This window comes from Solea senegalensis, linkage group LG15, assembly GCF_019176455.1.
Source record: "Solea senegalensis isolate Sse05_10M linkage group LG15, IFAPA_SoseM_1, whole genome shotgun sequence".
Taxonomy (NCBI): Eukaryota; Metazoa; Chordata; class Actinopteri; order Pleuronectiformes; family Soleidae; genus Solea; species Solea senegalensis.
This window is the reverse complement of record NC_058035.1, coordinates 16,857,637-16,880,607: the sequence shown is the minus strand read 5'-3', so window position 1 is coordinate 16,880,607 and position 22,971 is coordinate 16,857,637. Positions and strand designations below refer to the sequence as shown.

At 41.7% G+C, this 22,971-nt stretch overlaps 1 protein-coding gene across 18 annotated transcripts in view; it reads right to left on the bottom strand.

The window, feature by feature from the left end:
* Nucleotides 1-261: 261 nt before the first annotated feature.
* Nucleotides 262-22,971, bottom strand: part of camk2g2 (calcium/calmodulin-dependent protein kinase (CaM kinase) II gamma 2) — a 56,823-nt gene continuing 34,113 nt past the window's right edge. Inside the window, exons 10-21 of one of the 18 annotated variants that reach the window (XM_044045514.1) lie at nucleotides 21,234-21,356; nucleotides 20,126-20,209; nucleotides 19,787-19,829; nucleotides 18,602-18,661; nucleotides 16,958-16,998; nucleotides 13,996-14,076; nucleotides 11,731-11,775; nucleotides 10,076-10,130; nucleotides 7,075-7,150; nucleotides 6,800-6,894; nucleotides 5,759-6,015; nucleotides 262-3,721 (exon numbers count right to left, since the gene is read on the bottom strand). In XM_044045514.1, the coding sequence (XP_043901449.1) occupies nucleotides 5,783-6,015; nucleotides 6,800-6,894; nucleotides 7,075-7,150; nucleotides 10,076-10,130; nucleotides 11,731-11,775; nucleotides 13,996-14,076; nucleotides 16,958-16,998; nucleotides 18,602-18,661; nucleotides 19,787-19,829; nucleotides 20,126-20,209; nucleotides 21,234-21,356 (936 nt within the window). In that variant the 3' untranslated portion in view covers nucleotides 262-3,721; nucleotides 5,759-5,782. Of the gene's footprint in view, nucleotides 3,722-5,758; nucleotides 6,016-6,799; nucleotides 6,895-7,074; nucleotides 7,151-10,075; nucleotides 10,131-11,730; nucleotides 11,776-13,995; nucleotides 14,077-16,165; nucleotides 16,199-16,957; nucleotides 16,999-18,601; nucleotides 18,662-19,786; nucleotides 19,830-20,125; nucleotides 20,210-21,233; nucleotides 21,357-22,971 lie in introns of all 18 variants that reach the window. The other 17 variants (XM_044045515.1, XM_044045522.1, XM_044045523.1 and 14 more) reach the window with 17 other exon arrangements.

Here is a 22,971-nt window from a genome sequence, read left to right as displayed (position 1 = left end):
CGTCGCCGGATGTGCCCAGACTCTAGTGCCAGGACTAGCAGGCGCTGCTGTTTAGGAGTGGTGAAATTCGCCAGTGACGTTATTAGTCAACAGAAGTGCATTCCTGCGCTCTCAGCAGTGGCTGACCTGATTGTTATGGACTTTTAGGGCTTCATAGACGCAGATACACACAAAAACACAACGTTAATTGGCACTTCCGGGCTATGTTAAATACTCTTATATTCCAACAAACAGAATTATGAAGAACAAACAAACACTGAATAGTTTTAAATGTATGATTTTTATTAACGGTTTGGTCATGCAAAAAAATCCAGCATCCAATCGAAACTCAGAGTAAAGACACATGTAGCCCCGTCAGTATAAGGTTACAATGCTATAAATCTACTTACAAAGGGTTCGGGTTACAAGCTAAGGCTTTTCTAACCTTTTAATGCATTTTCATGGAAGATAACATCACTTTAATTTCAACATCTCAGACAGACCCATTTTTATAACCTTGAGGATGCAAGTAACATAGATTTCCATTTCTTTATCAAGTAAACAGTGAAAAATGACCAGAAAGTAGACATGCATATTTCCTCCACTTGTAAAACTGCATATATAGTGTTGCTGTTCAAGATTGTGGTTTTGATTTTTCCCTTTTTCAACATTAGTTTTGAGCGTTGTTAAAAATCCTTTTGGTCCCCGCCCTTCAGTCGCGTCCCGTTTTCTCCGAACATGTGGTAGACGTTTGCCAAAGTATCTGAACGATGCAGTTCATTTTGGTTTGGCAAACATTTGCGTGTTTGAAACAAACTTTTAATGAGGCGGAAAAAAATTAAGGTTTGGATTTGTTTCCTGTAATGGCGAGGCTGTTTTTTTATAAACTGTTGACAAGAACTTTGCTCTTCATTTATTCTACTGGAGATTTAACATTTGGAATCCACACACACTCAAAAGCACACATTTGACCACAGATATGCTTCTGTAAAATAATCAGCTTTTGTGTTTCCTTTAAAGCTACAGCTTTAATCTCCAATTTAAATTACTGTAATGTCACTAATATTTCAAGGTTTTTATAAATGAGGTCCAGTAGATACTTCTGTAGAGGTGAAAACAGACTTTAGTGGTTCCACTTTGTCATTATATTAGGTTTAATCTTCTTTTTAAGCAGCCTCGTTGTGATTTTGATGTAATTAAAACTGTATCTTCGTCCAAAAACTTTGGCAAACTTGACTCTACAGCTGGTTTCCCTTCCCTTGCGATGACTCGTTGAGTTTACCTTCATGTCACTCTTGAATTGAAAGAAACCTATGACTTTGTGACGTCACAAACACGCTCACAATAAAAGAACCGCATCGTCGACAGAGAACAAACAGAACTACTGAGAGCCATAAAAAAACACCACATAGTTTCAGTACTGCTTTTACAAACGCTGTCAAAAAGGAAAAGAAAAAGGGTTTCATGGCATGTCGGATGTGTCACAGCACTGAGACAGAAGCGCAGGCGGCCGATACAGTAGGACAGTGTGCACACGGTTCACAACATCATTTGTTTTTAATGTTTTTTTTTAAAAAGAATCTGCTGGACTGCATCAGGACACAAACAAATGCTATGTCATGATCTGAAGCATCAGTGCTACCAAGTACACGAGTTACTATGGAGCAGCCGAGCAGAGACGGGACAAAGTCACACACTCCAAACGTTAAAAAAAAAACTGTGCTGCAAAGTTAAACCACTAATAGATACAAAGATGTGTTTTTTGTCCTCCTCAGAGAAAGAATCTTTGATCTCATGTGCTTCTTTATACAAGGATGTGAATTCCAACATAGTAAGCCACACAAGTCTTGTGTCTTTGCCCCAAAGTTTCAGCATTCAGTGAGTATTAATTTGTGCGTGAGGGGACAAGTGGCACAGTGAGGGAGGGAAGAAAGAAAGTGTGTGGCAATATCAGTTCAACGCTTCAATTTTTATAGTTCTTGCTGTAACAAGTACTAAAAATGTCAACATCAAAACACTAACGGCTACAGCATTTACAACAGAAACAGTGACAAGAGGGACCAAATCCATTGACTGCCATCATCAGCCCACTAGTCGACACAGCTCTCTCCCTGTTCTTAGCCCAATCCCTCGGCTGCATTCCATTTAGAACATGCTTTTTTGTACAGAGCCAGGACCTCACACAGAAGTACAGCAAGCCAAGACGGACAATATACAGATTTTCAGGACAAGAGACAGGCATTAGGGTGACATCATCATTATTATCGTCATTATCATTATCACCACACGACATGGGAGCTATGGTACTAAGACAACAATGTAGCCTGGTCAGTGAACGTGTCAGGAATGATGGAAGTAAAGAGGGACAGAGGTAGGGAGGAGGGCAAGTTTTCTGGCGAGCGTAACCCTGAAGTTGCAGAAAGGTTCGTTCCCTCAGAAGAGCAAAGACGACAGCATCGAGTCTCACGTGTATGTGCAGAAACAGTACAGGCCATTAGATCAAAGAAATCATGCTTCACACCAAAAATACACTGAAACACATAGAAAAGAAGAGGGCGTGTCTGAGCCTCTATGTTTAGGTAGTTCAAAAAACGTGGGGAGCTTTAGGCTTTGACTGATGACGCCACCTAGTGAAGACTCCAAACACTGCAGGTTTGAGTGATGGAGAACTTCTGCAACTTCAGGATGAGCTGCCCTGGATGAAGCTCGATCCTAACCCTAAAGCTCAACCCACGTGGGTTTGTGTGTTTGTGTGCGTGCATGGTGTGTATTTACACCTCTGGACCTTAAACCCAAAAAAAAACAAACAAAACAACCAAAACACCCCCACACTCATGCTTGGACACCCCCCCACCTGAAAGTAAATCACACTTTTCTCCAATATAAATATCTACTTGTACACAAATCTGTTAAATAAAAATCCCTGTGTTGATAGTAAATGATTTTTTTTAACACAAAATACTTAAAAATACATAATTCAGGTGATAAAAATCAAAACAGCTTAATAACACAATAGAAAAAGTCCAAAAAATAAAAAATAAAGGTCCCTTCAGTAACGCATGACATTGTCTGAAAATGTGAGTACAGTTGCTCAAAAATGACACTTGAAATGGATGTTAAAGTTTAATATTAAGTACATAATCAGCTACTCCCTTTGTCTTAAACCCCCACCGACACGTACGCGTGAAAACAAACAATACTTGTATTAAAGTGGACATTCTGCTGCTCAACAAAACATTAGAGATTTTTACACCCACCCGCCTTCTGTTTCCAAACAACGTGTGTGACGAGAACTTGTTTTTCCTTGTTGCTAAGTCTATTTCTCTAACTTTATGAAATATTGTAATACTTTTCCAGACAGCAGACAGAACTAAGGAGGGGGTGAAGGCCATGGGAGAAAAGGACCAGGACAGCACCAGGACCGACCCCGTGTTGCCACCAGAAACATGCACCACCTGCAAGAGGGAGCCGACGTCAGCCGCGCTCCGTCCTCATCTAGCTTGAGTTGGACTGGGTTGGTGTTTGCCAGTCACACAGTCAAGCATTTTGATATATACTTTTATTCATCATATTTTGGTGTTGCATTTATTTATTTCTTTGTTTAAATTGTAATATATTTTTCCTCTCGTGTGTTTTTTTTTATACAGCGTTCCAAGCCAAGCAGCCTCTTCCCGGGCCAGGATCCAGGTACCAATCCAACCTCGGAGAATAAACGCTCCAGACAGCTTCAGTTCAGGCAAAGCTGAAGGAGAAAGAATGAAGTGGTTAGTGTGTGAACTGTGACTGTAAGGGATTAGTACTTTAAATCAACATTCATCCATTCAGCAGTTTAGGGAAATCCAACTATTTGGCCTTTTTCTGCAAAATAGATCAGTCGAAGAGTTGTATTTTACAATGCTTTGTCAGTAGCTCAAGTCATCTTTCTTTGATGTAAGCACCCGTGTTAACTGATTCGAACGGCCGCTCTGCTATGTCGTCAGCATGTTTATCTCCACTAGCTGCACGTGATTCACAGCAAAACAGACAGAGAAAAGTGTGTCAACATTTGTTGAATATGTCACAGCCACTTTCTGTCCCCATGTGTCAGTAAAAAACACTTAAATATTTGGAAGAGTGGATGCACTGGTTCATATCAAGAGGTTGTGGCAGTGAGTTGAGCACAGAGGAGAATTAAAAAGCCAACCCTACGTAGAACATAGTAACAACAGCTTATCAGAGACACTCGACAAAGCCGTCAAACACGGGACACACATCCAGTCACTGTGCAGTTTAGTTTAACTACCCGCTGTATGTTTTCTAATGGTAAACTGTGATCAGGTGTGTGTGTGTGTGTCCACTGCAGAATGTGTACGCATCAACAACGTAAATAGCATTACTTGATATCGGCGTGACAGTGTAGCAATAAATGAAACGAAGAAGAAGAAAGCAAACGTTACATTAAGAGCAGCAATGGAGGACATCCAAGCTTTCTGTGTTGTTTGTGTTTGAACGAGGCTCTGTCATGATGCACACTATGTATTTCTTTTACCAGGACCACACGGTTGGTGTAGTGGTCAGCACTTGTGCCTTTGTGACCCGGTCAGAACAAGGCTGTTGTAGATGTAGTGTGTGTAAGGAGGTAGAGGAAGTAGGTGTGGTTTTGACCTAGTTGGCAATAAGCCCTGACCATCACCAGGTGTGAAGTTTGATTGGCTCCAGGGGCGTGGCCAACCCAGCTGTAACCAAGCAGGCCCTGATGAGGTGTAGTTAAAAAGCAGCATGGTCAGTGAAGCGGCAGCCTCAGCGGCAGCCTCGTCGGACGAAGACTCCGGAAGACAAAGACGCAGGAGTCTAGTCCGGAGTCTGGCCGGGAGGCGCAGCGGGCGCGCGGAACCATTCACACATCCCCGGAAATGGCCCACCACTTGTTCTTCTTGGCGACTTCAACATCCAGTCTGAGAAATCTCCACCGACTCACAGGGCTGGCAGACGCTGCTCCACCAACAACTCACGGTAACTCCTCTTCATGTCTCTGATTGATTGTTTCTGCATACTCTCTCCCACTCTGATGATCTCATCAGATACTGCACTCACTGACTCCTTCTCCCTCATGCATCCCAACTCTGCCACAGACACCTCCCAGAGTAGAGTACTCTTGACTCCTGCTGTCCTCTTACTTCACGCCGGGTTCGTGACTCCTCCTCAGCCCCGTGGTTGTCTGACTCAGTGTGTGCAGAGAGAGCCACGATTCGGGCAGCAGAAAGGACATGGAGGACATCTAAACACCCCCAGGACCTGCTTTCCTATCACTCTCTTCTCTCCACCTTCACTGCCTCTATCTCTGCAGGCAAAAACCTCCTTGACGCCCCCCACCCCCTCCCTTCTACCAATTCCATTTTAAATTAAGTAGATGACATCCACTCTTGTTTCTCAACCCCAGCTCCTGCCCCCTTGACACTATCCCTTCTCCCTTACATCGCACTTTATAGCACTTACTTACTTCAACCTCATCTTTGTAGCCACATGTTTAAATGCACATATTGGAAGTCACTTTGAATACAAGTGTCTGCCAAATGACATGGAATGTGAACTGTGCCACCTGGTAGAAATGTTTTCTTTGTGCCAGATTCCAATAAAACTCATTTGTGTTGTCTCTGTCTTAAAGCACACACTTATCATGAAAAGAGATGAACCCAATGAAGAGGAGACCAACAATAAACCTTTACTGCCTACAATATTCTGAGTGTATTTCATTGTTCCACCAGAACTACAGTCAAACAGTTGTGTATTGTCACCTCACCTGAGCCTGGGGGGAGGGGGCAGTTCACTGCAGCGGCGCCGCTGGTGCTCCTGAGCAGTGAAAGTGTACGTTGAGCCACTTGGCTTCGCGGCGATGCCACACGCGCGTCTCCTCTGACTGGCAGGAGCGCGGCCGGCCCTGGCCGTCCATGTACTGTGTCAGGCGGATGTAGGCGATGCAGGCGGCGTCCTCGCCGATCAGGTGGACGTGGGGGTTGAGGATGGTGGTGTGCACTGGCTTGCTGTTTTTACTCAGCACTGTAGGGATGGACATGGGCAGAAGACTTTGTCAAAGGTCCCACTAACTGTGTATTCTCACTTGAAACATAAAAAGCTTCCAATAAAACCACTTAAGGCTACGGAGGCGTACGTCTTGCACCGACATGTTTTTAAAGCTGTGCGACTCTGTCCACAGCAATCCTATGTAGAAAACAACTAAGATGAAAATAGCAGAGAGTGGGACGTCCAAGAATAGTGAATTTGAGTGTCTTAAACGTCATGGAAGGATCTTCTAACGGCTACATTTCTAGAATGGTTTGTCTTTGCCAGAGGACTGTTCCAACGTGCAGGGTGCTTCAAATTCTACTAAGTAATTTCTCCATTTACATGGACAATATTGTGTTTCCTCGTTGCGGGGGAAAAAGTATCCACTATCATTTGTGCACACGTATGATTTTAAAGTGTGGAGAGCAGATCCTTCTCGATGATGTAATGACACTCACTTGCTATCATGTTCCATTTCTGCATTCACAGAAAGTCTCAACTAAACTAGGGACAGAACCAAAGGCCACCATAGTTGGGCCACCTGACACACTTGGGAAGTGTTTCTATCTGCAGCCTCACCATTAGATGTCACTAATTATCACACATCATTCTTTTGGGTTGTTGTTTTTAAATGATTACTATGTCGACCAAACAATCAACAGATTGACAAACTGTTAAACTGTTAGGTGCATCTCTATACAAGAGTGAGGTGCTTCTATGGATTCAAAGACAATGGCAGACAAAAATGTCCCAAAACTGAGACAGAAGTGATGCTTACAATTGTCAAAGTAGAACTTGTGGAAGTCCATGCCCTCCACCAGGTTCCCAAGAGCTTCTGGCTCAAAAGAAGTGAGCCCAGGGTCACAGATTCTCCTGTTGGAGGAAAACACACTTATTGAATGTGAATTGAAGCTGCCAGTGAGCGGCCTCAGTAGATGCTGCAGGGCAGGTGAGATGCTAAACCTTACAATTTGGATATGGTGAAATAATACAGACAGGAAAGAGAAGTTCTCTGCGTTTCTAAACATGAGGAACCTGCATGTGCACACTTACGTGTACGCTTCGAAATCCCCATTGTTGATGGCTTCAATCAGCTGCTCTGTCATCTTTATTATCTCCTGTTTACGAGCTGGAAATGGCGAGACAGAAAGGAAAAGGTGGAGGGGGGGGTGGGGGGGAGAATGGGGGGACAACCAGGCGAGGTTAAGGATGATTTCTAAATTTGGAGTGTGAACATGCAAGTATCGCCTCTCATACTTGTCTCTGACTCACTGCCTGACGAGGCTCCAAAGCCCTGACATTTAAAATAAGTTCATCGAATGTGCTTCGCCTGCGGTAATAACGACAGTGACATTTGAAGACAGCCCGTACTAAACACACCACGCTCCACTCCTCGTGGTACAACCAGTGAACCCATTAATGTCTCCGGCTCAAATGAGGAAATAATAAGCAGTATCATCTCGAAAACAAACCTGCTGTTTCTTAGTCACATTTAAATCCACCTAAAGTCGACCTAATTGCTCTAAACTCTCAGGAAATCTAGAGTTGGGGGGGGGCAGATTGGACTGTGGTTCAGGATGGATCTCTGAGCTACTGGGACTGTGGGGCAACAGCAGCAGATACGCTGTATTTACAAGTGTTCACTTGGCATTTGCCGTTAATTGTCCCACAAAAAGTGATGATAGGACAGTGGAGTCGTCTTGCAGTAACAATTGAGCACCAGTAGATGGCAGCAGAGGAGGGATGTTTGTGGACAATTTACTATCTGTATGTCATTTTGCTTGTAGGGCAGATTTGATGCATGATGTCGGTTATTGGGAATGAAAGGAAAGATGTGGTCACAGAGAGCAGAGTTTACTGCCACTGACTCACAGGTGGCTGCAAAGCTAAGGCAGTGCTGCACCGACTTAACACAGCAGACTCACACACACTCATAGTATGAGAGGATGTCCGTACATGGTGGAGAAACCACAAGTTAATTGATCCATAAAATCCAGATCCAGATTTAATGAATGTTTAAATGTGAAGAAATTGGGAAAATGGTTCCCTGAGTCTAACGCTGGGCACCACACTGACATCGCATAAAAACAAGGGGAAGCAGCAAATCACATGACTTGACACATTTACTTAATAAAGGCCAGAATTATCATTTAAATCTCCCAACACACGCATCAAGGTTCTGTCTCTCCACACGTACTTAGTTTGAAAACAATGTGCACCATAAAAAGGGCCGTTCCACTGATAAAACCAAACACTCCTGCAACAGCACACTTTTATGGCCACTAAGCGCTGAATAAATGTGACGTTTGTGCCTCGTTTTAGGTCAGCGTGAAGAGAGAGAGAGAGCACAGCTGCACCTTACAGTAGCTGAATATTGGGAGGATGAGTAAGTGCCAGTTTTAGTGCAGGCTTGCATTATCTTATGAACTATGAATATATTTGCCTACCACAGTATTTTAATGTTGGTCATTTGGCAGCTCAGTGTTTTCTCAGTTAGTATTCAGTGTAGAAATGATGTTGCTGCTCTCATCATTCACATACAGTTGTTTTTATCTTTTACCAACTCCTGGTTCTTCTCACTTTCTAACTTAATATGTTTGATGAAAGGCTGAACAACGTCATCTTAAAATGTTAGCATGTGACTGACTCAGATCATGTGACAACCTCGCTTCGTATTACAGCTGATGCAGTCCTGCAGTGTTCGAAGACGAGAGGAACATTACATTCATGGAACGTTTCTCCAGATCACCTGAAACATTCGTGCGCTCGGAGAGAAACAGAAGTGAGAACAACCTCTTGATTGCGTGTCAGTAACAATCCACTCTGAGACTAAGTGCTGGTAAACCCACAGAAAGCAGCTCAAGTGCCTGGATTAACTCTCCTGTGGAAAGCTGCAGGTAGATCTGTCCTACTTCATTCACCTGAAAACATTAGAGCTGCAGACAGGTAATTAAAGGCTCAAGAGGCGTGCGGCATTAAGGCCTGCATGCACACACTCTCAGTCACGACAACTGAAATGAGAACGCTGGTCTCAACAGTGACCATTACAAGCACCACAATCAAGATCTGAATACTGTAAGAGCAGCGTGTTCAATATCAATCAGATTCTGCTTAGTTTCTCCAACTGATCCACAAAATTCAAGAGCCGGGTGAACAAACTAACACACTAACAGACAAACTTCTACCGGCTTCACTTAGTGGACATCAGTCACCAGTCTGTGTACGATCGAGGGGTCGAGAGGAAAACTATCTCGGTGCATGGGACTGATTCTAAATCCTTTACAAGATCATTTCAGAAACTGCACCTGGTTTTGTCCTTGATCCGGTCTTACATTGGTTGGATGCTATGAGTTGTATAAGTCTGTTTGTGCAGTTGTAATCTGTGAGCCTTCTTGGTCAGGTCACTCTTGGAAAAGAGATTTTTATATACATATATATGTATATATGTATACATACACATATATATATATACATATATATATATATATATATACATATATACACATATATATATATACATATATACATACATATATACATATATATACATACATATATATATATACATATGTAGAGATATATAAAGTGTGAGTCCCAGTCACCAAAGTCTGGTCGAATCCTGAGTCTGAGTCAAGCTTGAGTCCAATTTTAAGGGTTCTAACACTTTTTAAATCCACAGAAAACTCATTTATATTCAAGTAAAGGACCACTTCATTTGGTCGCCTTTAATGATGTCATCCGTTTTATACATCTTCTCTAAAACCTTCGAGGCAAACCCCAAATGATATGTCAGAGGATGGGAATATTCAGTACTACTATTTAGCCTTTGTGCATCGACTCCTTTGCAAAGGCTTTTAATCAAACTCATAAAGATAGTTTAACTTAACAATCTTTGAGCCAGGTTAGGGTCCTGGACTAGAGTATGACAACACTGCAGGGCACAGACACCAGTTCACCTGAAAGTGCATTGCTTTAAATATAAAGTGAAAAGATCTGCAGACGTAAAGTGAACAACAATAAAAGCATGCAGAGAAGGTGAAAGTTGGACAAGTACCTTTCCTACCTTTCATCTCCTCCTCTTCTGCGTTATTACAGCTCTCTGTCGAGCCCTGTCAAAGAGAAGGGGGCGACACAGGTGGACAGAAGAGTGGGTGGAAAGAAAGAAAGAAAGAAAGAAAGACGGATGGATGGATGGATAAAGGGAGGAAGAGAAATCGTAAGACAAATCATTTTGAATTTCAAAGTGAGACGGGACTCGGAGACTTCGGGGCACTTGTGGACACACACTTGTGGACACACAGACAACTGGACGGACAGATGGACAGACGGGTGATGGACTCCCTCCCAGGAGCACAAACCAGCCAGGACAGCAGCGAAGGGGAAGCACGGTGAGCCACACGTGTCAAAGCAACAGAGTGTGTGAGCGGTTTTTATCACAAGTGTGTCAGTGTATGACACCGTCCTCAGTGTGGCAAAGTATTTGTTAGTACAGACAAAATGAATATATGTAAATAAAACTGAGCAAACTGACCAGTAGTCTGTGGAGACACAGTGTGTGTGTGTGTATGTGCGTGATGACGGTGCAGGATTTTCTCTTTTATATCACTTTTGATGGTAAATGGATCCTGACTGAAGCACCAGACCATAATATTGACACACAAAGACTGTTCTATCAGTCTGAGTCTGCTTCAGCTCAGGAGGTCATTGACTGACTCATCACATTACTGGACTGCTCTACTCATTTGCCTCATCTGTCAATCAAATCTTGGCGCCTATGAGTGAGAGAAATGTTAACGCAACAGGGTTGAAATTTATTGTGAAAGGTGGTTAAAATATTAAACGTTTATTTTCCTCTCTAGAGATCGCCACAGTGGATGATCCTTCCGGACCCAACCCGCCAATTTATCCCGGCTTGGGACTGTCACCTGGAGTATACTGGATACTTTGGAATAAATAAATTCATTCATTAAAAATATGTGGTTTAACCCACAATGCAACAGCAGGAGCTCTGAATTACCAAATGTCATTTGTGGGCTAATTAGTGTCTATAAATTACCTTTTAAATTGTAATTTCTTCATTATACGATACAAGTCTACAGCTGTAGTTCCCTCCCTTTTTCTTGAGAAACCCATATTTTTATGATTGTATACATTGAGAACGCCTCCACTCTACATCTTGCATTTTAGATATATTTTATTGTGAATCATGCAATTCACTGCGACAATATTACAATAAAACAATAGCAATAAAATTAAAAGGATTAATATTAACCTTTAAGGTGAGTGTCACGTCTTATTTTGTGAGATTTAAAAAAAAATATAAATATATTTAAATTGTAATTTAAAAATAAAATATATATATATATATATATATATAGTCAACCTTTAATGTAACACTTCAATTAGGTTTTTTATCTTCACAAAAAAGAATGAATTCTAAGTCATCTCTTTTTACAAATACAAATGTAACAATCAAACCCTTTGTAGAGCTTTGGTGCCACCCTTAGGGGGCCGGGCCCCCCCAGTTGTGAACCTCTGGTCTGCAGTGAGACCATAATGGTGAACACTGGTGAGCACGTCAGCTACACTCACTCCATTCCGGTGCTGTGGTCACAGTTTCAGAATACCGAGAGAAAATACTGCACCAGTTACCTGCCCGTGTTAGTAGAGGCTGTTATTGTGGTGGCAGAAGCAGAAGGAGCTGCTTACCTTGGTGCCGTCAGCTGGGTTGTGCACAACGGTTGTCTGGGCTTCCTGGGGGGAGGTAGACACACTTTACCATGCAGGGATGGGATGGGTGAAGGAGGTCATGAGGGAAGATGCCAAGGAATATCAACGTATTCCATGAAGACAAACAGAGACACTAGTGCACACCCAAAGACAGAAGCACAGGAGCTACAGAGGCTGTGGATCATTCATGGCGGTTAAAGACGACTGTATGTGTCAAAGAGCTCAGCGTCGGTCTGATCCCCACTCTGTTCTCTACACCATTGTTTCCAGAATGAATGAAAACAGCATGACTAATATTCACCTGTCAGGGTCATGACTGAGGAGGAGCGTTCATGTCACCTAAAAGTTACCGTCAATATCCAAAGTCCAACTGGGAAATTCTCAAAAAGTAAATAAAAGGTGTTGAATTAATGAACTCGGGGAGCGAACACTCCTAAAACAACACCACGCGCTCACTTTACCATTTTATTACTTGCTATATTGGGACGAGAGCCTGAAAGGTGTCAGCGAAGAAATAAAGCTGTAAACTGAGGCTAAGATTTCTTTGTGTTTTGGGAGTTGTTGCTACTGCAGTTCATAAGCTGCTGTCACTTTGAGATAGAGAGCAACACGTTTACTGACAGGAAGCAGAGCTTATCACCCGAGTTCACACAATCACGGTACACTCTAACGTAATTTCACCGATTCTGACGTTTTCCTGTGTCCTGCACCAGTTTTAAGTTTCTCAAAGGTCACTTTATCATTTAAATGCTAAACTACTCAGTGAGAAAATCCCATTTGTTATCAGTGATGTTGATAAAAAGATTTCAGTCGTGACTAGAGTTGAAATTTTCTTCCATTGTTATTTCATCTGTGACATAACAGTTAAATATTTACTGTTTTAGAGACATAAAACACGAGCATTACCACATGACACCATTAGAAATATCAACTACTACGGTGTATCTGAAAGCAGAGATGAGACTTTAAAGACATGACAATTAAACTGTAGCCTTTGTGATCTCCAGTTACGACCATGACGTGACTGATTTCTGTCACTTTTCTTCCTACGTGCTGTAAATGCAGCATCAGGCATAAACTGGACTCGTCCTCAGTCTTGACCCTTCCACATAAAAACACTCAGCAACAAGCAAATCAGGATCCTCCAACTACCACCCGCTCGCACACCCGTGATCCCGATCCAGTGAATACATAGCCCTCAGAGGAACATGCAGCCCCTGTGATGACACACAGGAGTGGAAAACGACTTCACCAGTTTTTGCTGAATGATTCACGTCCGTTTTTGCAAGTTTGGCTTCTAGCCCAAACGTGTGTAGCCGTATAAAGCTCGGCACAAAGATCGGGGGGATTCACTCATGCACTAAATTGCAATTTCAGAGCTGAAGGAAGCTTCACTCCACCTCTGCTGCATATTGTATGAATCCCATTACATGTATGACAGCAGGGGCTGCATCCTCTAACATCTGTCCACACCAGCTCATGTTTTACCCAGAAGTCCACGTCATTCACAATTCACACGATGAGGAGGCATTTGTAAAAGTAACTCTCATTAGGAGATGCACTGATTCATCTGCTGAATAATAACTGAATACGTGCTTGTAGATCGTATTAAAACTTATGTCATAATTATATGAGATTTTGTTGGTTTCAGGTGGTAAAGAATCTTTTCACGTAGTGGAGGTTCAACCTTTGAGTTTTCAAGCTATGCTTTCGAAGAAATTGCAATAACCCTGCCGTGGTTCAAAAGCAACGCACCAACGCTGGTGATACAGCTGAAAACACAAAGGAGTCACCACAGCGTGGCTGAGCACGAGCTGATTGGAGAGTCTGCTGTTGCTCTGCAAAATGAAAGCCATTCGTCCACCTGTCAGTGTCGTGCGCCGTGTGTGTGCATTTATATACGAGTGTATCCACAAGAGGTCTGGGTAAAACACGCGCCAGGGACACACACACACACACACACACACACACACACACACACAGACGTTTAATTTTAAAGTCATCCAATCCACCGCCAACATCACAATTTGTGTTTTACGACAGAGGCGGAGAAGGCAGAAGATGAAGCGTGAGCGAGAGACTTTTACTGAGGTGATTTTAGTGAAGGTGACCAAAAAAAAAGATTAGGCGTGGACAGAAGTAATCATTAAAAAAAATAAATAAAAATAAATAAAAATCAATAGGAAACAATGAAATGATGCCATGAAAGGCAAATGTGAGAGAAACCAAATAGAGATGGAGTACCATTGGTGCTGTAGATGACATGCTGCTGTCTTTGGTGCTGCTGCTGCTGACTACACTGTTTTTACTGCTGTTTCCCTGCGACTGGGGCAAAGAAGCACAACACAGAATGACTGCTCCCGCTCCCACTGTGTCTACACCATGATCAGACCTATGGGAATCTTGGATACTAAACAGGAACAGAGCCATTAAATAGCCAATAAACACATTTTATTGCATGTAAGTGAGCGCAAATTGAAGCTGTATACTGTGGGAGCGCGACGTGCACACAGGACAATCTGAATCTACCCTGTGTATTTAAAAAGAGAAGCTGTTCTTCTGTAGGTCTTCAAAATAATTTGTTGCACGCGAGTCTTCTTTCGATCACCAAGGACTTGTAGAAACGGATCAAGTGTCCCGCTGCATCAACTTGAGTGAGTCAAAACGACTTCCTAATGTGTTTAACTGAGTCGATTCTGTCTCCATTATAAACCTGTGCATTAAATGCTCCTGAGACGCTTGTCCTGGTTTATGCCCGACTTTTTTATGTCTACAACTTCTGCAGACGCTGCACTACAAACGTAAGAAGAAAAAAGAGATAGAAAACACGTAGTCAGCACATGCATTTTAAAACAACGGACACACTTTTAGAACGGAATCGCTGAAAATATTTTAATATAAGGAAAAAAATCATGCATCTAAAACAAGTCGCGACCTATTTCTGGCCAATATGTGTGTGCAGGAGAACCAGGGAATAGTTTTACAAGGTTATAAATAAATGCAGCAGTCCAGGTTTGTGCATGCAGTGAAAGGCCTTGAGGTTTTTTAAATAAAAGAGTGTGTGCAAGCATGAATGTTAGCACTGAATTCTATCTCCCTCCTTTTGCTCAAAGACCTTGATCCCAAAGATCCCTAAAATCCATGTTAGCATCACTGTGGCAGATAAAAAAACAAGGTAATGAATCTCCTTAAATGAAACTATCTGATATTAGTTTACATAACATCATGTCACCATTGCAGTGCATTCAAGTAATTATCCAAGCGATGGAGATAATGATAATGTTTCCTTGTCCATATAAATAAACAACGTGTCATGGCTCATGAGCTGCAGCCCGTTTCCTCCGTCCAAGTCTTTGCAATTGAATCCCAAAAATAAACGAAGCATGTAGAGCTGGGCGTTACATGGCCACACACCAATGGTGTTGGCTGCATTATGGGAAATGTAGGATCTCGTGTTTTTAAAGCATTGTTATTTGACAGGCCAATTTTGTGAGGCACCCCGTCCACATTCAGGATCAACTGATGCAAACAGTTTCCATTATTGGAGCGCTTTATTTTTTCAATTGGAAAATCTTTAGTTACTAAAAGAAAAGTCTGCCAACTTCTAAGTGGGATGGAAAATTAGCCAGATTAAAGAATGGTGTAACTAATGCAAAGAAACTAGAGTTACTAAAAAATAAAAATGTTTCTGCATATTTTAATTTTGAACATAGAGCATTTTGGCTGATTTTATACGTCAAAGTTCACTGTTTTATGAACAAAAAAGAATGAAATACGGTCTATTTTGTGACTTCTGCACAATTATTGCCACTTTATATCACGACTAAAAATGCGATATCAAATGAATCCTAACTTTGACTCAACAACACATAAGAAGATGCAAGAAAACAAGCATCTTTTAAAGGCTGAATATGTGACCTATAAACACACACACCCCTAGGATGTCCATATAAGGAGTTGTGTATTATTCCCACGGCAATTTACCATGGATGCACCTGTGGCACAGATCAAGGGTTAAAACCAAAAAATCAATGGAAAATAATGACAGTTCAATAAATATCCTTAAAAAAGGGAATATGACTGTTTATTGAAGTGATGGTTGTGATGTTGGCAAGTACGCTATAAAGCCTGATGTTGTCCACAGATAAAGGAGGATGAGTGTGTGTGTGTGTGTGTGCGTGTTAGGATTTTTGAATGGTTTTGGTGGCACTCATGTCAGGAGCAGAGATACAAAAGCGGACAAGACGGAAAACTGTCATAGACGACGCCTCAAGCATCTCTGCACGGAGAGGGAAAAAAATGCAAATGAAACGCAGATGACGAGGGGAGAACAGGAGGGCGGGGAAATGACTCGGGGGAGGAGAAGAGAGACAAATAATGAAAAATGAATGGAAAACGACAGAGCCGATCTCACCATCAAACAAACACTCGAGCTGGACTTCCGTTTCTGACAGACAGCAATGGGGAGGAGGAGGAGGAAAAGAATAAGGGGTCACCGGGAAACAAGGAACGAATCAAAGTAGTAAGAAAAGTGAAGCTGTCAGATTGACCCAGAAATAGAGAGGAGAAAAAAACCAAAAGCAAAACAGCAGCACAGGAACAAAGATGAGACAGAGGGAAACTAGAAGAGCTTCAGATAAAAGAATCCGAAGCTGCAAAAACAACATTTAATAGTTAGGTTTTAAAGGACAACTGAAGTGTTTTGGTTTGTTTGAATCATGTCTTGTTGGAGGGCTGAGAGAAGCTATTGTTTAAGTTAATGTATGCAAATTAAATGTTATTTGGGCCCTTTGCTGATCATGGCGCTTCACTGCATGCACTGACGCTGACTGTCGGAAATACTGTAAGCACGGGGGCGAAACGGTCTCTGCAGTCGAAATAAAAACTGGTGGTAAAAAAACAAACAGCAAATTTAAGTCTATTGTTATTCATTAAGTCACTTTGATTTACATGAACCTCTAATATTCATACCTGTGCTGCACCTTTGGCTGTTAAATAAACATGATTAAGCTACAATGTAATCACATGATATAGATTTTAGAAAAACTCAGCACCAGAACACAAAGGTTATTCCACATAAGGAACTTCATACTTTTTCATAGCAAAGATAAACGTTGTTACAGAGTAGTCAGGGTGACGGACATAAAGAGAGACAACAGAGGACAGGAGGAGAACAAGACAGAGACAGAGAGTCAATAACACTTACCTTCACGCCGTCCGACTTTTTGTTCAGTAAGGTTTTACACGCTGGAGGAAAGAGAAAGAGAGGAAAGGTAGTTAGTGTACAGCAACGTGGTGGAGATCATTCTGTGTGACAAACAAAAGCAAACGATGGGAGGTGATTTACTCTGAAAACAAAAGACATTTGAGAAAGATGAAATAACGGGAGAAAAGCATGGACACCAAAAAACACAGTCCTTTTAAAAAGTCTTCAGACCTCTTCACCTTTCATTTTAAATGTAACGGTAACAGTAAAACTGACAAAGTGAAATTCAGGCCTTTACAGGAATACTTCAATGTTAAAACTGGTAAATGCCAGCTGTGACGCGTCTAATAAAGTTCTGTCTGTATGACTGTCTGTCTGTCGGAACCCACAACATTCCAAAAGAAAGACGACTCACTGTACCACTGAGCCACCATCATCCGTTTACCTTATTCATCGTAGTAGATGATATTTACATAGCTACACAGTTCTGAAGTGGTCTGAAAACTTAATATATAAAGCAAAAATGAACAATGTCAGATTTTGACTGTTAATAAAAGAGCAAAAATGTCAGTGGAGACATGTTCTCTTTGTCATCATGGATTAGTTATATATATACAGTATATTTTAGACATAATTGTCTTAATCAGTCTCAATGATTCCATTTACCTTCCATTTGTAATGTAGGAAGGAGGCAGATAAAAAAAAGAAAACATAAAGAGGTTTAGTATTTGCATGTTAATAACTCTTAGTTCATGTTAATCATGCAGCAAACGTTGGCTTATCAACATGTCCGGCATGCAGCATCCACTGTCTCTAACAGTTAGTCTGTCATCTCTTCATTAAACAATACTCAATCCCACTCAGTCCACCAAGTGAAAAGAGTTCTGGATTATCCACGACTATTTGGATTATCCACGACTTGCCGCTGATCGAAGCGTCCGAGTGGCTCGCACGGTCATGTGACTGACTGTGTTTCGTGTTATCTGACGTGCACGGCTACTTCGTCTGTTCACACAAAAATAACAAGAGCAGGCAGGAGGGAGGGAGGACACAAAGAAAACAAAGTAACAGAAGGACACTGTGCACTCTGTATGTCCGGCTTCCCATGCAGGTCGGCGTCCTTGTAAAGTACTGTACGCTCATTCGCATGCTTGGCTGGCTTTTAGCGCCAGAGCCATGCAGAGGGGAGGATGCAGCGGACACAGGCAGGCATCAACTGGGCATCAGCCGGGAGCCGTCGATGCGATCCAGGGCATGTGAGACATGCTCTGACACAAACCGGCTCAGAGTGGGTAAAAAGACCTGGGAATGGAGGGAGTGTACGTTTGTGTTTGTGTTATACAAATGTGACTATGTTTAGGCTGCAGGTGAAAAGCGATGCAGCCAGTTGTGCTAATAATAAACACTTTTATTTGCTTTGCTTTGGTTGCAGCTGTGTTTCTATAACGGAGGAACATCTTTGACCATCGGGACGCGCGGTGACACTGAAGCATCAGGAGCTGTGCTTCACTCGTGCTCTCCATCTGCATGTTTGTGTGTTTATGCGATGACCCGTCATCAGTGTGCAGGCAGCAGGCAACAGGTGGAGGGGTTCAAGCAGCTTAGGCTACGTGTCCGACTCCAACCCCATTCTTACAGACGTACCTTCCTGTGCCATTGCGGCTGTGCTGGTGGTAGCAGCAGGGCTGGTATGCTGCCGTCCCACTATTGGACAGAGAGCGATTCAATGTGGCACCACAGGTGGGACAAGAGCCTGACTGAAAGCTGAATACTTTATGTTTCTTGAAGTTAACTTCAGAGGCCATGCAGAGCCAGTGTCACCCAATAAGTGAAGCAACAGACACCATCACACTACTCTGAATCTCATCCCCGTGGAGATGACTTGATATGCACTGGCTACAGTGATATGTAAAGCCATTGAGAGGTTGGACCTGTCCACATTCTTCAGTGTTTATTGGTCTTGACTGGAGAAAGCACTCATCCACGAATGCTGCTTTACTTACATGAAAGCATATAAACACAGGACCAACAGCATTAATGCATTAGCCGGCCAGAGCAACGTCCAGCCCACAAAGTGAGTGTTCGGTCAAAACAAGAACGCCGTGTTTCTGCTTACAGCGAGGAGTGTGGAATCAAAACTAGAGCAAACAATACTATTGTGTACTCTGACTTCAAAGAAGAACAAAACAGGAAGTAAAGTAGCAGAGATTAATTTGGCTTCTCAGAGAAATCACACATGAAAAAGGACATTTACTTATATTTGTTAAACTTCAGTCAAACACTAGGGCCACTTTGAGAAAAAAATTATTCACAGACTAGAGAATAAAGTCGTACATTTAAGAGAATAGCATTTCGTGGATGTGTACTTTAGAATAAGTTTCACAAACAAGGAGATGCTTAATCTTTTGGCACATCAGCATCACACTGTCATAAGTATCAGGCGGACTTGGAGAATAGCTGGAACTGGTCCACTGCAGGGTGATCGGTGGATGCATCAGCGGGCCATTCAGAGGGGTTTTGTGTATTTCTCTGAATGGCCCGCTGATGCATCCACCGATCACCCTGCGGTCGACCGGTTCCAGCTATTTCCCCCTCCACAAAAGCAGCGATTTCCTCCAAGTCCGCCTGGTTCTTTCTGCGGAAAAGATGCGATTTCTTGCTCTCCTCTTCTAGAATATTACAACGTTATTCTCGTAAATCTATGTAAATTAAAACTTCATTTTCACGACTTCTTTCTCGAGGTTTTGGAATTTATTTTTTTTTATCAATGTGGTCCTAATAACTTCCTGGAAGTACGAGAACTGGTACGTGAATTAAGCTGAAGCTCACCTGAAAAGTTCCTGGACACCAGCATTGTGGTGAGGATGGCTCCCTGGAAAGACACAAAAATGATATTATAAACATTAAAAGGATTATGAATGAGTGTATTTGTTATTTCTTTAGGACCCTATCAGGACCAGTAGTCCTCATAGGGACCAAAACCTGCTCCTAATGAGGCAGAACGTAATTTCTGCGGAACTGGTTAAGTTTAAGGCTAATATTTGAATTGTGGTTGTGAGGGGTTAGAGAATGCATGATGTCTCTGAGGTGTCCTCACTAAGATGTAAAAACAAGTTGTGTGTATATGTGTGTGTGTGTGTGTGTGTGTGTGTGTGTGTGTCCACTCACCTTGAGTTTCCTCCTGGCGTTAAACTTGCGGAGACATTCCACAGTCTCTTGACGGTGCATCATGGAGGCCACAGTGGAGCGTTGCTGTGTGCAGAGGAAACAACGTCACAGATAAACCAAACTACAGCGTTGCAACCGCGGCAACCACTGCTTTTAACCCTGTGTAAGTGATTCCAAACAAGCAGTCGTCCTAATAATACATTTTTAAATGAGGTCACCTGCCCTCAGTGTATAGCTGTGCTTCACCAAATGATCAATGAATCCAAGTATTGATTCCAGCGTCAGTCGGATCGATACAAAAGTCCAGGTCTCCATCAAATGCTAGAAGTCTGAGGCAGTCGTGTGCATGTGTGTCATGATCTGAACACATGTATTAAATATGCATGTGATTGAATAATTAACAGAGAATAGTAAAACAAATGCCATTTGTTATCCTTTTTGTCACATTAGGTTCTTTGATGGAAAGAAAAAAGTTGTGGGAAAACGGAATTATCGCTCCAACAGGTATTTTAATTAAGAAATAATGCCTCTCAATGCTCCAACATGCCAAACTGAGAGATCGAAGGAAGGAAAACATCTTTATTGTCATTATACAACTGATATTGCACAACAACATTTGGAGGTCAGGTGGAGGATGGTGGATTGAGGTTTTAACTAAATAAAAAACCTCAAGGATATAAAATAAACCTGTTGGATTGTTACTTATCTAGGAGATGTCCATGCATCTGTGTGTAAACCTGATTATATCATTTCATGAAATGTTTGAAAAATTGTGCAAAAGGAATGACAATGAAATTATAATTAAAAATGTACCAGCTTGTTTGGCAAATATGTTAAAATGTAAAATATGGTATGTCCACTAGATTATATGACCTAACTGTGCAGGACAAATGAATGCGTTTTATTACAAAGACACAAAACGTAGTCTTGTGTATAGTATAATGCAGGTATGTCTGTTTTGCTGGAGATTCATTTTAAAACCAGGCTGTTCTGAACATGTTCATATATAAGTGCATAAAAATGGACATGGTTGGTTTGAATCTGGTGTAAAACAATTGAAAGAGTATTTCAGATGCTGTAAAACTTGACAATGAGGAGTGACACTTACGCAGACCCAGGGGTGCTTGAGGGCCTGGTCGGCAGTGATCCTCTTGGCAGGATTAATGGTTAACATCTGATTGATCAGATTCTTGGCCTCGGGCGTCACCGTGTCCCACTCGGGAGAGGGAAACTGAAAGAGAGGGAGGAATGTGAAGAAGGAGAGACATTTTAATGAGCTCAAACACCTTCTTATAAAGATTCAAAAGACTGTTGTTTAATCACAGATCTGTGATTAAACGACAGAGAGGAGTTTTATTTTAACACTACATCTACATTTTTATAAACATATATTTAATTTTGTTCATTAACAGTTTTGCAAAACATGTTTTTATTTTTATTATAAAAACATCCACACTAACACCATCTCTACACTACACAGATACTTTTCTAATTTCTAATTATTTAATGTAGTATGATTGATTATAATATTATCATTTTGATTAAAAAAAAAAAACAACGATTGACAGAAATAGAAATAGAAGAAAAAAAATAATATTCTGACATAATGGATTAATGTCTCCAAGATTATTTTAATGCACCATCAACTCACGACAGGGTGAATGTCACCTCTGTCGAAGCCTGAGCACGTCTGCAACACCTGCACTGGCTCTGTATGACGCCTGGTTTCACGTCCGTGCCACAAAAAGGAAACTACAACATTCCCCCGCTGCTCCAAAGAGGAGACAGTTACACAGTTACACACTATCGATGGAGTGGATGTCACGGCAGAGGCAGCACAAAACACAAACACTGAAGAGGGTTAAGGAGAATAAGAGGCTGGAGGAGGGAGAACACTGAGAGATACTCGACCGAGGGCGACCTGGTCCTGTTACTGTTGGACCAGTAAGTGTAAATAGTTTGCTTGTCATCGATCTCTCCAGCACTTGATCCTGCTGGTGTGTCAGGCCGTGTTATTCAAGTCATCTTATTCACACGAGCACTATGAGCACAGTTTTTATTTCTTATAAATTGAAAAATAAAACCATGTAATAATATTGTATAGTAGGATATGTTGTTTTCCCCAGAATGAGCCTTTTATATTTATCTCAGAAACCAGGACAGCGCTAACTTTGGTGTTATCTTTATTTATCTTTAGCTTTAGAACACAGAAGCAGAATTATGCAGAATGGGGCAAATTCAACATGTATAATATACATACAGTATATAAAGCGGGAAAATATTGAATCATTCATTCAAAAGCTGGAGGGTGAGTGAGTGAAATGTCACTCTCTCACCTTCATTCAAGCTACAAACACTATAAGTCAAAGCACCTCTGGTCGACGGATGTGAACTTCAAACGCGTGTCGATTTAGTGACAAAAAAACACGAGGATCTACTCGAGGTATGAGTCCGACAAAGATGATATTGAAGAAATGCACATTATTACAAGAGCTTGTCACAGTCGCTTCATATCACTGTTCATATTATGCACATTCATTAGATGTGGTTGCTTCCAATTATGGAAATTAGTACGGGTATTAAATTCCTATCTCCCAGAGGACGATGACAACATCTGATAAATAGTGTTTCACTTTTATTGTCTACAGCGTCGGAGATTACAACTGTGCAAGAACAAGAAAGAGCAATTTTAACTTATCATTTCATTCCGGATTATTTGCTGAAAACGATGCGTCGTCTCAAGCCGAGGTTTATGATTCATGTGGAAGTTATTAAAAACAGGATTAGATTTCAGGTTCCATGACAGGTGGAGCTTTTCTAATAGACTCTGTCACCCAGTTAGGGAA